The following is a 14495-nucleotide window of genomic DNA, read 5'->3' on the forward strand; positions in this document are numbered from 1 at the left end:
GACATGTGGCTCCCTCCGCACCGCTGTCACTCTGTGGTCCCAGTTTTACAGAGATTGGGGGTCCCTTCCATCTACCTTCATTATTCCGAACATGTCCATTTCTCCCATGAGCTCCCCTGCTCTCAGTTGAGGGGTTCAGCCCTATTGGTAAACACTCTGTTTTGTCCTGTTAAACAGACTTGATCTCATGAGGGCATGAGACCACGAGTGACGACAAGAACGGAAGAAGCTTACACCCACTTCCTGGAAACATGAGAAATGGCTCCGTCCCTTGGTCATCTCTCTCCCTCCTCCTCCTTCTCTTTCGCACCATCCCTGTCTCCCCCCCGGCTACCCTGACCAAAGAAGGTCACATAGTGGAGCAGCAAGTCTGGCTGTGGCAGCTGACCATGGAAACACAATGTTGGCCCTGGAGACACACAAGTCGTGGCCTGTGGGCACCGTCATGGAGACAGCATTCACCCCCACCATCTGCTGGTGGAACTGACAGCGCACTAGTCCATGCCTCTTACTCTGCCTCCTCGCTCTAGAACAGCCTCAGTTCCTATCAGGGACTGTGCGCTTGCTGCCCACAGACCTCCTCCAAGGCAGGTGCCACTGACAGGTACTATGTGTGAGCAGTTTATAGTGAGGGGAAAAGGGTGAATACTTGCAGAAGTTGGTTTGTAGAACCTCATTTTTCCTTGCATTTTCAAGAGAGAAGTGATGTGGGTGGGTGAGTGGAGGGTGTTTTTTCAACTTATTTTCCAGAGGCTTTCTCCTGAAGGCTATGGAATTTTTTTTTTCCCCAACGTGAAAACGGAGCTCAGGGTCCACAGTCTAAGCTGGCATGGCCGGGCATCGTGATGCTCTTGCTCTCCCTAGTGGTGTTGCAATGAAAAATCAGCCTTTCTGCCTCTCACCTGCATCTTTACTCCAGGTGTGTTTAGAGAATAATACCAGCCTGGCCCCTCTCGTGCACCTGAGCATCAAGTATACAGTGTGTACCCCTCTCTGATGGATCAGGGCTGCGGTACCCAAGTCTCCCCCTCTTTCAACAGATCTGCCTCCTTCCTCCAGCCAGTCCACCAGTCCCTAGGGATCCACATTGAATTATGGGTAATCTGCACTACGATGAAAAGAGAGGACCAGAGAGTCACTCTCTTGTTCCTTATAGACAGGGAGAGAAAAGCTCTACAGATTGGCCAAACACTTGGGCTGCCCACATAGGCTATCATTCCACCACTGGAAACCATACCTGAAACAGCAGGGCAGCCAGGACACCAGTGAATTCATGCAGAATAGTTCATTGTTAATGAGGCAACAGGAGAGCACTCTCCCACCCAGCCCCACCTCCTGCCATTGGGATCCTGGGAGCAGCAAGTGCTCCAGGGCTCATGATGAGAGCTGGCTGTTACAGAGTAGACTCTGAGGACATTTTATTCATCAGAGACAAGCAGTGGGTACACAGGTGATGCCATGAAGGTGTCTGCATATCAACTGTAGGCTGCCCACGAAGGGTAAGGCTGCCCCAGCCCCAAGGGCAAAATCCATCCCCCACTCTGAGAAAGTACAGGACTAAAGTTCCGGCTCTGCCTGTTCTGGGTTTTGACCCCACTTACCTGGATACATGTCCACAAGTTTCATGAGCAAACATTGTGAGCTGAGTCAATAAGCTAGAAGGTACAAAACCGGAGCTGTCCAATCCCTGGAGACTGTGAATTAATGCCACAGGGTTCCTGTCTCTCAGCTCACTAGAGCTGGGCTTCCCGCGGAGCCTCCCATGCAGACCATCTCAGCAGGCTTGTCCTAAACTGAGGACTGCTGACCAGCATGCCACCCACAGGGCTGCTTCCTCAGGAATGAAAGCCATTCCCTTGTCTTAGTCTACTCAGGCTGCTCTAACAAAATACCACAGATTGTGCAGCTCAAACCACAGAAGTTTGTTTCTAATGGTTCTGGAGGCTGAGAATTCCAAAATGAAGGTGCCAGGCCATTCAGTCCCTGAGGCGGACTCTCTCCCTGGCTTGCAGACAGCTATCTTCTTGCTGTGTCCTCTCATGATGGAGGGAGGGAAAGAGAGAGAAACAGGGAAGGGAAAAGAAAGAGAAAGAGAGGGCCTCTTCTTATAAGGGCACTGCTGCCATCACAATGGACACTCCCTTCAGGAAGACTCCATGTAAACCTAAAAATCTCCAAGACCTCATCTCCTACCACAGCGCACTGAGGGTGGTTAGGACTCCAACATACGAATTTGCAGAGGACACGAGCACCGAGTGCATAACAGTCCTTGAGGACAGAGCCTGACTTCCGAAGACAGGAACCCCACCCCAGTCAGACGTGCACGCTCTCCCCAGCTCCCTCACAACAATAAACTTGAACTGAGGACAGAGCAGAGTACTCCCTTTTGGTCTCTCTTTTTCTGTGGTGATGAACCTCATGCCATGGATCCATCTCCTCTTTTTCTAAGAAAATACTTAGGCCTCAAAAAATACAGGCTTGTTTTCTACATAGAGTGCCAACTCTGGTAAGGATCTACCAGCTTTCATTTGTCTGGTTCATGAATATATTAATATTCTGTAGCTTTTAACTTTCTTGTTGTTCATTCGCTCAGTCATGCCCAACTCTTTGTGACCCCATGGACCCCATTTAACTTTCTACTGAGGTATATAATGTTTATACTGAAAAGTGAATATATTGTAAAGATCCCAAGCCTACCGAACATAGCCCCCAAGTCATGCATTGGAGAAGGAAATGGCAACCCACTCCAGTGTTCTTGCCTGGAGAATCCCAGGGACGGGGGAGCCTGGTGGCTGCTGTCTGTGGGATCACACAGAGTCGGACACGACTGAAGTGACTTAGCAGCAGCAGCAGCAGCCAGGTTCCTTGTCCCCACTCTCAGTGACAGCACCTCCCTTCCATCCCAGTCCCTCAGAGGAACCCCCCACTCTGACTGCTGACAACAGAGACTGATGTTACCAGTTTTTCTTTTCTACGTTCAGAAATGAAATCATACAGTGTATGCTGTTTCGAGTCTGCCTTCTCTTATTCCGCATTAGGTTAGTTTCATTTAGTTGTCAAGTTAATCATTTTCACTGATATACAGATTTCATCCTTAGGTGTTTTCTCCAAAGGCTTTTGGTTCCCTCCTTCCACCCTGGCAAATGCCTTTCTCAGCTGCCCTCTTCCTCTTCTTTTAACCAGTATTTCTCTTCCTGCCTTATCTCTGAAAGTTTTTAAAGGCAACAGATCTCAAGACAGCTGAGAGGTCAGAGACCTGTTTAGTTTGGCCGAAGGAGCGTAGAAGACGCCCAGGCAGATGCTTCCTGCAGAGCAGCCCTGGGGCGGGTCCACCAACAGGCTATAAATATCTCCAGGTTACCTGAATGTGGTGGCTGATGCATGGGTTTTTTTTTTTTTCCTCCTAGGTGTGCCCGAAGCTGAAGTCACCTGGTTCAGGAATAAAAGCAAACTGGGCTCCCCTCCCTCTCTGCACGAGGGCTCCTTGGTGCTTACAGCCGTGTCCTCCTTGGATCAGGGCCTGTACTCCTGCAGGGCGGCCAATCTGCACGGGGAGCTAACTGAGAGCACCGAGCTCCTGATTCTAGGTAAACACCATAAGGCTGACCAACCCTGGTGGACCCCACTCGGGTGACTGTCTGACCCACCCTCACCTCTTCCTGCCCCTGATCCAATTAAATGCATGAAGGTAAAATCAATATTCCTTCCCTTTTCCCCACCTTACGGCCTCCCAGCAGAGAGAACACAAACCGAGGGGCCAAGCAAACCAAGCAGAGGTCAGCTAGAACCCTGGGTCTGCCACTTACTCACTGTGTAACCTTGGGGAATCACGTAACTTTGCTAAGCCTTAGATCCTAGTCTCTGTGTAGAAAATAAGATTGCCCATCGTGGGCAGGCAGGGGAGGTACAAATAGAGGTAACAGGCAGTTTTTCTCAACTCCTTCTATATTAAGGACTGCTTTGAGATTCAGACAAAAACTATAGACTATCTTGTTGGGAAAAATTCATAAGTCCAAAATTTCTCATATAATTTTAGGAAGCTCATGCTCTAGTCCACCTAAGTCCACATGTGGGCCCCTTCTTAGTCCGGTGCAGCTGCAATAGCAGAACAGCCACAGATTGGGCGACTTATATGGAGAAGGGAGTGGTATGGAAAGAGGGGTCCATGGAGTCGCAAAGAGTCAGACAGGACTGACCAACTGAGCGCGAGTGGCTTTTAGACAACAGAAGTTTGTTCCTCACATGTCTAGAGACTGGAAGTCTAGAATCCAAGTGCCTTCGTGGTCAGAGTCTGGTGAAGGCCCTCTCCATGGCAGCAGAATGGTGGCTTCTTACTGCACCCTCGTATAGCAGAAGGGACAAGCTAGCTCTCAGGGGTCTCTGTTATAAGGATCCTAATGTCAATCATGAGGGCTCCGCCTTCCTGACATAATCATCTCCCAAAGGCCCCACCTCCTCTTATCATTACCTTGAAGGGATTAGGATTTCAACATATGAATTTGGGGGACACAAACATTCAGACAGTAGCACCACCAGACACAAGAACCCTTGATTAAAGAGTCTAACACAGTTCCTGGCATAAAATAGGTATTTAAAAATAATAGCAATTGCCAGGACGCCATCCAGCACTCACTGATGCCCAGGGCTGGACTCAGTCATGTTGCATCTACACCGAGATTCAGACTCTCTGCTTCTCTTCCCAGCAGAGTCTGGGCATTGGTCAAGGGGATAAAGAAGCTTGTTTTTGTCTTTTTTTTTTTTGAGGCAGTTATTAGAGGGGACTTCCCTTATGGCCCAGTGCTTAGGACTTCACCTTCCAGTGCAGAGGGTGCAGGTTCGATCCCTGGTCGGGGATCTAAGATCCCACATGCCTTGCAGTCAGAAAACCGAGGTGTAAAACAGAAGCAATATTGTAACAAATTCAAGAAAGACTTTAAAAATGGTCCACATCAAAAAAAAAATTTTTTAAAGGCAATTATTAGAGCATGTATGCTAATTATCTCACTAAGAGAGAGCCATCATTCTTGGGGCGGGGGGGGGAGATGAGAAATATGAATAATTACATACCGCACATACGTATATTACGGCCTTCCACAGGGGAAAGTAAATAAACTTTACTCGTATTTTCACACCCCAGTGATGATATAGCAAAGCATAGAGTCTACCCCTGCCCACTCAGATTTCACAGAGACCCACGTGGGTCTTCATCTCAACAGTGGCTGCATAAACCTCCAGTCATATTAGGAAGCTGCAGAAAATCAGCTCCGTGGAGGATGTCATTTGTTTTGTGTTGGGTTTCTTCTGGCTGAGCTGCTCGTCTGGAGCCTGGAGCCCCAGACTGTTGCCCCACACTGAGTTATGGTGCTTACTGTGGGGATTTCCTCTCTAGTAACCTTCCTGATCACCTCTGCTAACAGAGATGAACGTATAGGAAGCATGGCTGCTAATGTAGCTCTGCCTATGAAGTGTGTATGCTCTGGGAGCCAAAGCTGCAGCATTCCAACGCTAATTCAGTGTAACCGGGAATGTGGAGTTTGAAGAGCATGAAGTCTTCCCATTTTAATCAAACTGGATGGAAAAAAAACAACACTAGATTCTTAATTTCCTCAATTAGAAGTCCTGTTTATTCATCAAAGTTTGTTAGTTTTTATGGACATAGGAATGGTATTTCCTATTATGTTTGGTACTTTATGGACATAGGAGTAGTATTTCTCTTTTTTTTTAATCAGCCCCAAATGTGGCGTAATGTTTAAATGAGGGATTTCATGTGTGAAGCTGAGGTTTCATGAGGCCCATGACTTAACCTGTATTGTGGAGGATTGAATTGTCATGAGGCCGACTTTCATCCGTGGGTTCATATAGCCACTGAATGGCTGTTCATTAAGTGCTTCCACTGAGTCCCATGTGGAGCTTTAGGATAAACACAAGAGGTGACTTCTGTCCTTGGGGAATTGACAGTTTCCCTCAAAAGATTAGCTGGACATTCCCTGAAGAAGTAAACTATGACGGAAGCTGTAAGGACATTAGGAAGGGCTGACATTTGGCCCAGAAAGATCAACGGGTTTAAAGATGCACGATACTGGATGCTTGGGGCTGGTGCACTTGGACGACCAGAGGGATGGTAGGGGAGGGAGGAGGGAGGAGGGTTCAGGGTGGGGAACACAGGTATACCTGTGGCGGATTCATTTCGGTATTTGGCAAAACTAATGCAATATTGTAAAGTTTAAAAATAAAATAAAATTAAAAAAAATAAAGATGGGCCATAACCTCTCCTTTTGGCTATTAATAAATAAGCAAAGCCTTCTTAAATTATAATACTCTTGAAGGAATATTCCATTTCTGTATTATTGGGGGAACTCCATTTCCCTCAATATTCAATTTCAATATATTTGAAAGAATATTAAAAAGGATGAGAGAAAGAGAGTCTAACTTTGAAAAAATATCAGTATCAATTCCTAAAACCATGGTATATCAAAGTAGAAAGAGATCTTGGAAATGATGAGGGTTGACTTTTTTAAAAATCATTTTTAGATGAAGAAACTAAAGCTTAAAGGGATTGTGACTTGCCCAAATTAGTGAATGAAACAGCCATGGCTCAAATTGAGTTTCTGAATCCAACCACAATGTTTTTACCCTATACTACATAAAGAATATTTTCAAATTATATAGACTATATATAATGTCTTTATAATATTGAATTTTTATATATAAATATGTAAGCTTATCACTGCTTTCTGTACGTGATGGTCTTTGCAGTCAAAGGCAGAGTAGACAGAAGGCGTGTTTCTGAAGTGGATCCAGGCCCCACTGTGACTTCCTTATTTACCATTTCTAACAAGTACTGAACACGGTGACAAGCACACAGCAGGCCCTCTCTGAACGCTGCTGAAATGACCATCAATTACAAGGACAACCTTTCTGCTTCTCTTTCCACTCCAACAAGTGCTCTAGAGAAAAAGGTGGGAGTTGGCGTTGGAGTGTGAATTGCAGTGCGCCAGGAGACTCGGGAAGAGCGGGGAGCAGAGTCCTGCTGCTTTCTCAGCAGAATCTGGGATCATCCTACCACTGCGTTCAGCAGCTGCTTGCCTCTTTATTTGCTCAAGGAAATTAATAAGCAAGCCACCGTGCTTCCCTTTCTGTCACTTTTAGCTCTGGTTAACTAATTCCTGGTTACATCAGCCCTGACTCATTACAAGATTTTGACTAACACATCATCCCTGAACTGCTTCTCTGGTCTTACTTAGACATAAAAAATCCAGATCACAAAGTGAACCCCTAGCCTCACAACTGTACCCCTTCCTTCCCAGAAAAAAGCCACTCACAAGATCTTTAGAAATAAGAAATTCCTGTGACTTATCCCTGCCTGTGGGGACAATAACAAAGTTCCTCCCTCTAAAGGTCGTTTTAAGAGTTAAATGAAACAAGGAATGAAAATTATTTTAGCACAGGACTTGGCATATAGTTCTGAAGAAGCTTTGGCTTTTTCAAAGTGTCTTTATAATATACTTTCAATTAGCTATGTTTATAGAGCACCTGTGGTAGAAAGTGGTATACAGTAAAGAAGGAACTCCAGAAATCAACATGCCTGATTCTTATCACTGACTGTACAGTTTCGGACATCAAGTATTATGTTTGAAATTCAGTCTCACCTTGATGGGAACACCTTCTCTCTAGGCAAAGTGATGTTAGAGGTAAAAATAGTAACACCTGCCTTACACATGGACACACTTCCATGCATGGCTGCCTCTCCCTGTCCCCTTAGCACAGCCTTTACGCTTTAACCTGCCTGATGCCCCATCCTCCTTCTCACAGAGCCCCCCCACGTCCCCACACAGTTGGACGACATCAGGGCCCTGCTCTCAGCCACTGGACTGAACCTTCCTTCAGTGCTGACGTCTCCACTGGGAACACAGCTGGTCCTGGATCCTGGGAATTCCGCTCTCCTTGGTGAGTCCAACCCTCTGGAACACTGGGCAGAAATCCAGGGCTGGACAGGATTTATGGATGGGTGACTGCTTGCAGGTGGGAGGGAGGCAGCAGTGGGGGGTGGCCAACAGGAAATCACTAAATTGTGTACAGAATCCAGATTTACCAGTGGAAACTTGGCTGACTTTCCATATGAGGTGAATTCAGTTCTTAGTTTGGACCTGAGCCTGGCCAGAGTCCGAAAGGGCTCCTCTCTGAATCCTCTTGGGCTGATGCCACAGTCCAGATCCTCTCAGTCAGACTGATGGTGCTGGACTTAGAGAACAGACACAGCAGTGAAAAACAGCTCCTGCATCTCTTCTCCCCATCACCGGCTGTATCCCAGTGCTCCTCCATGACCTCTTCTTACCTCAACAGAGCTATAACCAGCTTTCAATGAGAAAACGGCAGTATCAGTACCTGCCTTAATCCAGGCAATCTATATAAACCTCGTTTTGTAGGTAGGGCCTAAAAACAAGCCAGAAAGACTCCTCAAGGCAAGTGTTTCAGTAGCTCCACCAGGGGCACCTTCCCTGTCATCTGTCATTGGGAGCCTACACCCAGTTATTGCCCATGAGGCTGACACCTTCTTGTAGCAGAAACTTGCTCTAGGGCATCCACGTTCTGGACCCCTCACTCCAGAGCCATGGGGATGCCAGAGCAACCTCCACCCCCAGAATGACCCCTAGATATGGTCAAGATGGAAAAGAATTCTTTTGTCTTCAAAGGCCTGGGAAAAATAGGCCTACAGAATGGAAAAAGTCTTCATGCTAACTGTATTTGGCCCCAGATGTTGGTCATGGCAGCTAGAATTCTTCCCTTGACTCAGTGTTGAAATTTCCTCTACTCTTCTCTGTGCCAGCTAACAGGGGATAGGAAGCCAGTGGTTTCTCAATAATATTGATCATAACTTATCAGCATGGCCACAAGGCTTGGTATCTTTAGGGTTATAGCACAGAAAGATTACCTTTAGTTTTTTGTTAACATCTAAAATTAGCAAAGAATGCATACAGGCAGATGGCAAAAGCTTCTGGTTTTTCTGTTTCTGATCTGGATAAAACTAAAACATAGATATGGTAATGAGTAGCCCTATTCTGTTTCTCATAACAAACTTGGTATTGAGTTTTTTCCACGTCACTTTGATCAGAATTCATAGGCATTTAAACCTGCTTCTTTTTTTTTTTATTTTGGCATTATGAATGATAAATTTATTCCAGATTAAATGTGTGCATTGTAAACTTTTATTTTAGGTTCATCACCATGAGAGAGTGTCATAACTTACTATCATTGCCCAGTCATTAGCGGAGTGTGCAGCAATTGCTTATTTTCAAGTTCAATAACTCTTGGATTACTCAGGTGCCATTAAGCATGCTGGAAAAGTTAACCTCATATTTTTCCATGATAGCTTTACTTTCTTTCTCCCTTATTCTGGAATAATATTTTGTGTCATTTTAGCCATGGGCAATAAGAATTTATTGTGCTTTAAGCTGCTGAATTCCATTCCTAGTTTATGGTGCTTTGTTACCTTAGACTGGTATTTAAATCTAATGGTTAAGAGATACCTCCTCGTTCACATTCAGACCACTCCACCTGAATAGATCTCAGAGGCAGTATCCATAAAGTCCCTGAATGCAATCAAGTCCATATAAGCAATATGGACTTGGGAATACCATGGAACTAGGAGAGAGCCACGTGGAATTGTGGAGATGAGTCAGGGAATGGTGTCAGGTATCAGGACCTAAGAAACAGGTCGCTGGAGACAGGCCAGAGCCTCATTGTTCTGTTTTGATGCTGAGCACTGAAGGATGGGAGTGGGGATTCAAATAGACACAAAGGGAAGAAAACAGGCCCTGAGGTGAGGAAGATGCCATGAACCCAGAGATTAAAGTGTGTGGGATGTGCATCAGGTGTCTGTTCAGGAACAGCTTTAAGACCCCACTGCTTTAAGGCAGCTCAACTGGGATAGAAACTAGGCCTTCACAGGGAGCAAGCCTCAGCCAGAGCTTGTCCATACAGGTGTGACTCCAACCCTTACCACAAGCGTTCTAACAGCCTCCCGTCCGTCGTAGGCCTCCCTGGCTAGTGACTCAGCATGATCTGTTTGCCCATATGTTCCCCTTTGATCTAGCTCCCATCCCTAGCTCCTGTTGGTGGCTCTTTCTGACCAAAGTGTGTATTCTGGATATAGGAAACAAGCCAGAGGCCAGAGAGGATATTCTGTGAAGGGTTGCTCAGAGTTATACATTGCATCAAATTATGGAGAACCTTAATTATTAGGGGCTTCCCTGGTGGCTCAGATGGTAAAGAATCTGCCTGTGATGCAGGAGACCCAGGTTTGATCCTGAGTTGGGAAGATCCCCTGGAGAAGGGAATGGTAACTCACTGCAGTATTCTTGCCTGGAGAATTCCATGGACAGAGGAGCCTGGTGGGCCACAGTCCATGGGGTCGCAAAGATTCAGACACAACTGAGCTACTAACAGTTTAATTATCAGATATAGGGGGGTAAATTTTCTATGTAAGAAATGAGAGATCTTTAGAGATTTTTTTAAGTAAGAAGATGATGTAGTTAAAGTAATATTTGAAATAATTAATCTGACATTTTGTAAGAGTGAGTAATCAATAGTGGGAGAGATTTAATGAAGAAACACTAGGTTGAGGGTAACAAATTTTCTAGATCAGGATGGAAATAAGTGGTAAAGATATTTGTTAATCACCCCTTCCACAGCCAAGACACCCCTAATCAATCATGACACTCACTCAGTTCAGGCTCTGCCTTGGAATTCGTTTTAACATTCCAACCAAGCATGTGGCGATTGATATATAGGATAAAAGCATTTGCTAACCCCATCGTAGCCAGTGAATGTGGAGATTCATGTGTATGTATTTCTCCCAACTACAATCTGCTGCAACAGTTTCAAAGAACTCCATGGTTCTGTGACTCAGGGACAGTAACTCTTGGGCTGGATTATTGTGTTTTCATGAGAGGAAGGGGAGAAGGGAGATTTGAGGGTTTTAAAGCCATATGTCAGCATCAACTCTTCTCCATAACAGTTTGAGTGTTAAGATTCCCAGAGGGTGAGTCCACTCCAGAAATGGCTGTTTTGGTTTTCAGATAGTACAGCATTGATTTCACTTCAAGCCACTGTTACAGCTTTCAAGAAGGAATGTCGTTTGAGTGGCCGTGGGCTCATTTGAGCCTCACTTTCTATAGCTGTAAATGAAGTCTTCAGATGAGTGGGTCCCTCGCCACCCTCACACTCTTTGCTGTCTGACCCAGACGTGGAAAATGTCCAGCGGAGGCTCGGCCGAGCAGAGTTGACCCAGTCTAACTGAATTCCTTGTCCCAGGCAAGGCAGATGCTAATTTTTTTGTCCTCATTTTCCAGCTGTTCTTTGTGCAGGGAGGCCTAAAGCACCAGCTGCTGTGGGAGGCAAGGCCAGCACCCCAGCCACCCCTGAGGTGGTCCAGACCCAAGCAGTAGGCCACAGGGTTCCATTTTCAGAGCAACAGCGTCTCAGGCCTCCCCACAGCACCTAAACCCTTTTGCAGCATTCTGTTAAAATTTCTTTTGGCCACTAAGGCCCAAGACTAATTATTCCTCACAGTATCATTTATAGGGCATTAGCATTGATATTTTTTGAAAACTAACTTTTGTTGGAGTTTTTATTAGAACTGTGATACATCTTCATTGTAGAGCAATTAAAAAATAGAAGAAAAAAGAAGAAAATGAGCATCATCTATAATTACCTAGCCCAGAAGTAACCAACACAAGTATCTTTTTCCTAGTCATGAATATATACATTAGTTTTATCTAAAATGAAACTGTACTCTAAGTACTGCTCGTAACATATTTCACTTAATGGTGTTTATACATAGTAATTTGTAACTCTTAATCCCCTGGTGGTGGTTTAGTCGCTAAGTTGTATCTGACTCCTGAGACCCCATGAATTGTAGCCTGGCAGACTCTTCTATCCATGGGATTCTCCAGGCAAGAATACTGGAGTGGGTTGCTATTTCCTTCTCCAGGGGATACGTGTGTACGTGAAGTTGCTCAGTTGTGTCCGACTCTTTGCAACTCCGTGGATTGTAGCCCACCAGGTTCCTCAGTCCATGGAATTTTCCAGGCAAGAATCTTTGCCTGGAAAGATTTCTCCAGGCAAGAATACTGGAATAGGTTGCTATTTCCTCCCCCAGGGGATCTTCCAAATCCAGGGATGAACGCAGGTCTCTTTTGTCCCCTGCACTGGAAGGCGGGTTCTTTACCACTAGCGCCACCTATAATCCCCTACTCCTGTCTTGTCCCTCCCCTGCACTCTCTCCCGATTGGTAACCACTAGTTTGTTCTTTGTATCTGTGAGTCTGTTTTATTATATTCATGTTTGTAAGAGATAACATACAGTATTTGTCTTTGACCCATTTCACTAAGCATAGTGTCCTCCAGGCCCATACATGTTGTTGCAAATGGCAAAAATGCATTCTTCTTTGTGGCTGGCTAATATTCCATTGTATAGACATACATCATTTTCTTTATCCATTCATCTGTTGAGGGACACTTAGGTTGCTTCCATGTCTTGTCAATTGTAAATAATAATGCTATGAATATTGGGGTGTGACATATAAGTTCTTTATAGCCTTTTTGAGAGATCATTGACATATAATAAGTGATACATATATAAAGTCAAAAATTTGATGTTTTGATATATGGATGCACCTATGAAGCCGTCACCAAAAGCAACATAATGATCATATTCATCATTCTCTAAAGTTACCTTGTGCCCCTTTGTAACTGTTCCTTCACACCCCTACCTGACCCCAAATCACTACTCATCTGCTATCAGTATAGATTAGATTGTTATTTAAAAAAAAATAAAAAGGAATCATACTGTAGGGAATTTGGCTTCTTTCACTCAGGAAAATTATCTGGACATTCACCCACATTGTAACTTACATCAATAGCACATTTCCTTCTATTGTTGATTAGCTACCATTGTACAAATGCACTGCAGCTTGTTCAACCACTCACCTGTGGGAGGAGAATGGTAATTTCCCATTTCTGGGTATTACAAATGAAGCTGCTAAATGTATTAAAGGGCTAGTCTTTGTATGGACACATGCTTTCATTTCTCTTGATTAAATACTTGAGAGTAAAATGGCTGTGTTATTTTAATAGTCAGTTAAGTTTAACATTTTAAGAAATAGCCACACTGTTTTCCAGAGTGGTTGCCTACTTTACATTGCTATCAGAGGTGTATGATGGTTCCAGTTCTCCACATCCTCACCTACACACAGTATGTGAGAGTCACTCAGTTCTGTCTGACTCTTCACAACCCCATGGACTATATAGCCTGACAGGCTCCTCTGTCCATGGACTTCTCCAAGCAAGAATACTGGAGTGGGTAGCCATTCCCTTCTCCAGGGGATCTTCCCGACCCAGGGATCAAACCCAGGTCTCCTACATTGCAGGCAGACAGTATACTTGGCCATTTTAATTTTAGACATTCTACTAAGTGTATAGTAGTTTCTTCTTGTAGTTTTAATTTGTCTTTTCCTAATGACTGATAGTATTGAGCTTTTAATGTGCATATTTGCCATCCTGATTTCTTCTCAGGTAAAATGTCTCTTTAATTTTGCCCTGTTTTTTTTTTTTTGAGTTTTTTTTATTTAACTATTATTGAGTATTAAGAGCTCTTTTTATATATTGGATATGTGTCTTTTATCAGAAATATGATTTCTGTCCATGGCTGTCTTTTCAGTCTTTTAGTGTCTTTCAAAGGAAAGAAGATTTAAATATTGATGAAGTTCAGCTTAGTATTTTTCTTTTATAGATGGTTCTTTTGGTGTTATATTTAAAAATATTTACCTACTCCAAGGTCTCAAGGTATTTTCTTCTAAAAGTTTGATTTTATAGTTTTACAGAAAAGAAACATAACTTACAGGAGGGCCTGAAAAGAGAAAGACTTTTATTATAAAGTCCCGGGATTTTTGTCTGAATTAGATGCCTCCAGTGACACAATAACAACATATGTTTTACGTGGCTTAAGAACAGCGGTTCATACCTTTGCTCATACCTTCTTTAGGTCCTGGGAACCTGTTAGAATTTCTTATACATAAGGTTTGGTCCTTTGTGAACGAGTAAGCTCCAATGCCCAGTCAGAGAGACTCCTATGGCATCTCTGCTGGAAGTCATGTCATGCCAGCCCCACAGAGAGCCACTCTACACAAGCCTTTTCTCATGTCTTGTGATTTACCAAGAAGAAAGTAATTCAGGGCCTAAAGAAGACAGTATTTCACAGATAGATGTACTTAACTCATTTATTCAGTATTTGTTGAGAGCATTTATGTGTTAGTTTGAATTCTAATGATGAAGACAGTAATTCAAGTTAAGAAAACTATGATAAAAGAGGGAAGAACTGGGTGCTTTGCGGGGCTTGTGATAGGATAGCACCCCTGGTCTGAGCTGTAGACAAGGTTTCTCTGAGGAGGGGATATTTGGGCTGAGTTTGGGAGAGTTGGTGGAAGTTGTCCAAGT

General features: G+C 44.2%; 1 protein-coding gene across 2 annotated transcripts in view; it reads left to right on the forward strand.

Annotated features, from left to right (window-relative positions):
- Positions 1-14495, forward strand: part of ADAMTSL1 (ADAMTS like 1) — a 495660-nt gene that overhangs the window by 393520 nt on the left and 87645 nt on the right. For both annotated transcript variants that reach the window (XM_005889557.2, XM_070375945.1), the window contains 2 exons: positions 3408-3587; positions 7813-7947. In XM_005889557.2, the coding sequence (XP_005889619.2) occupies positions 3408-3587; positions 7813-7947 (315 nt within the window). The remainder of the gene's footprint in view (positions 1-3407; positions 3588-7812; positions 7948-14495) is intronic.

The sequence above is a fragment of the Bos mutus genome, chromosome 8 (assembly GCF_027580195.1).
Source record: "Bos mutus isolate GX-2022 chromosome 8, NWIPB_WYAK_1.1, whole genome shotgun sequence".
NCBI lineage: Eukaryota > Metazoa > Chordata > Mammalia > Artiodactyla > Bovidae > Bos > Bos mutus.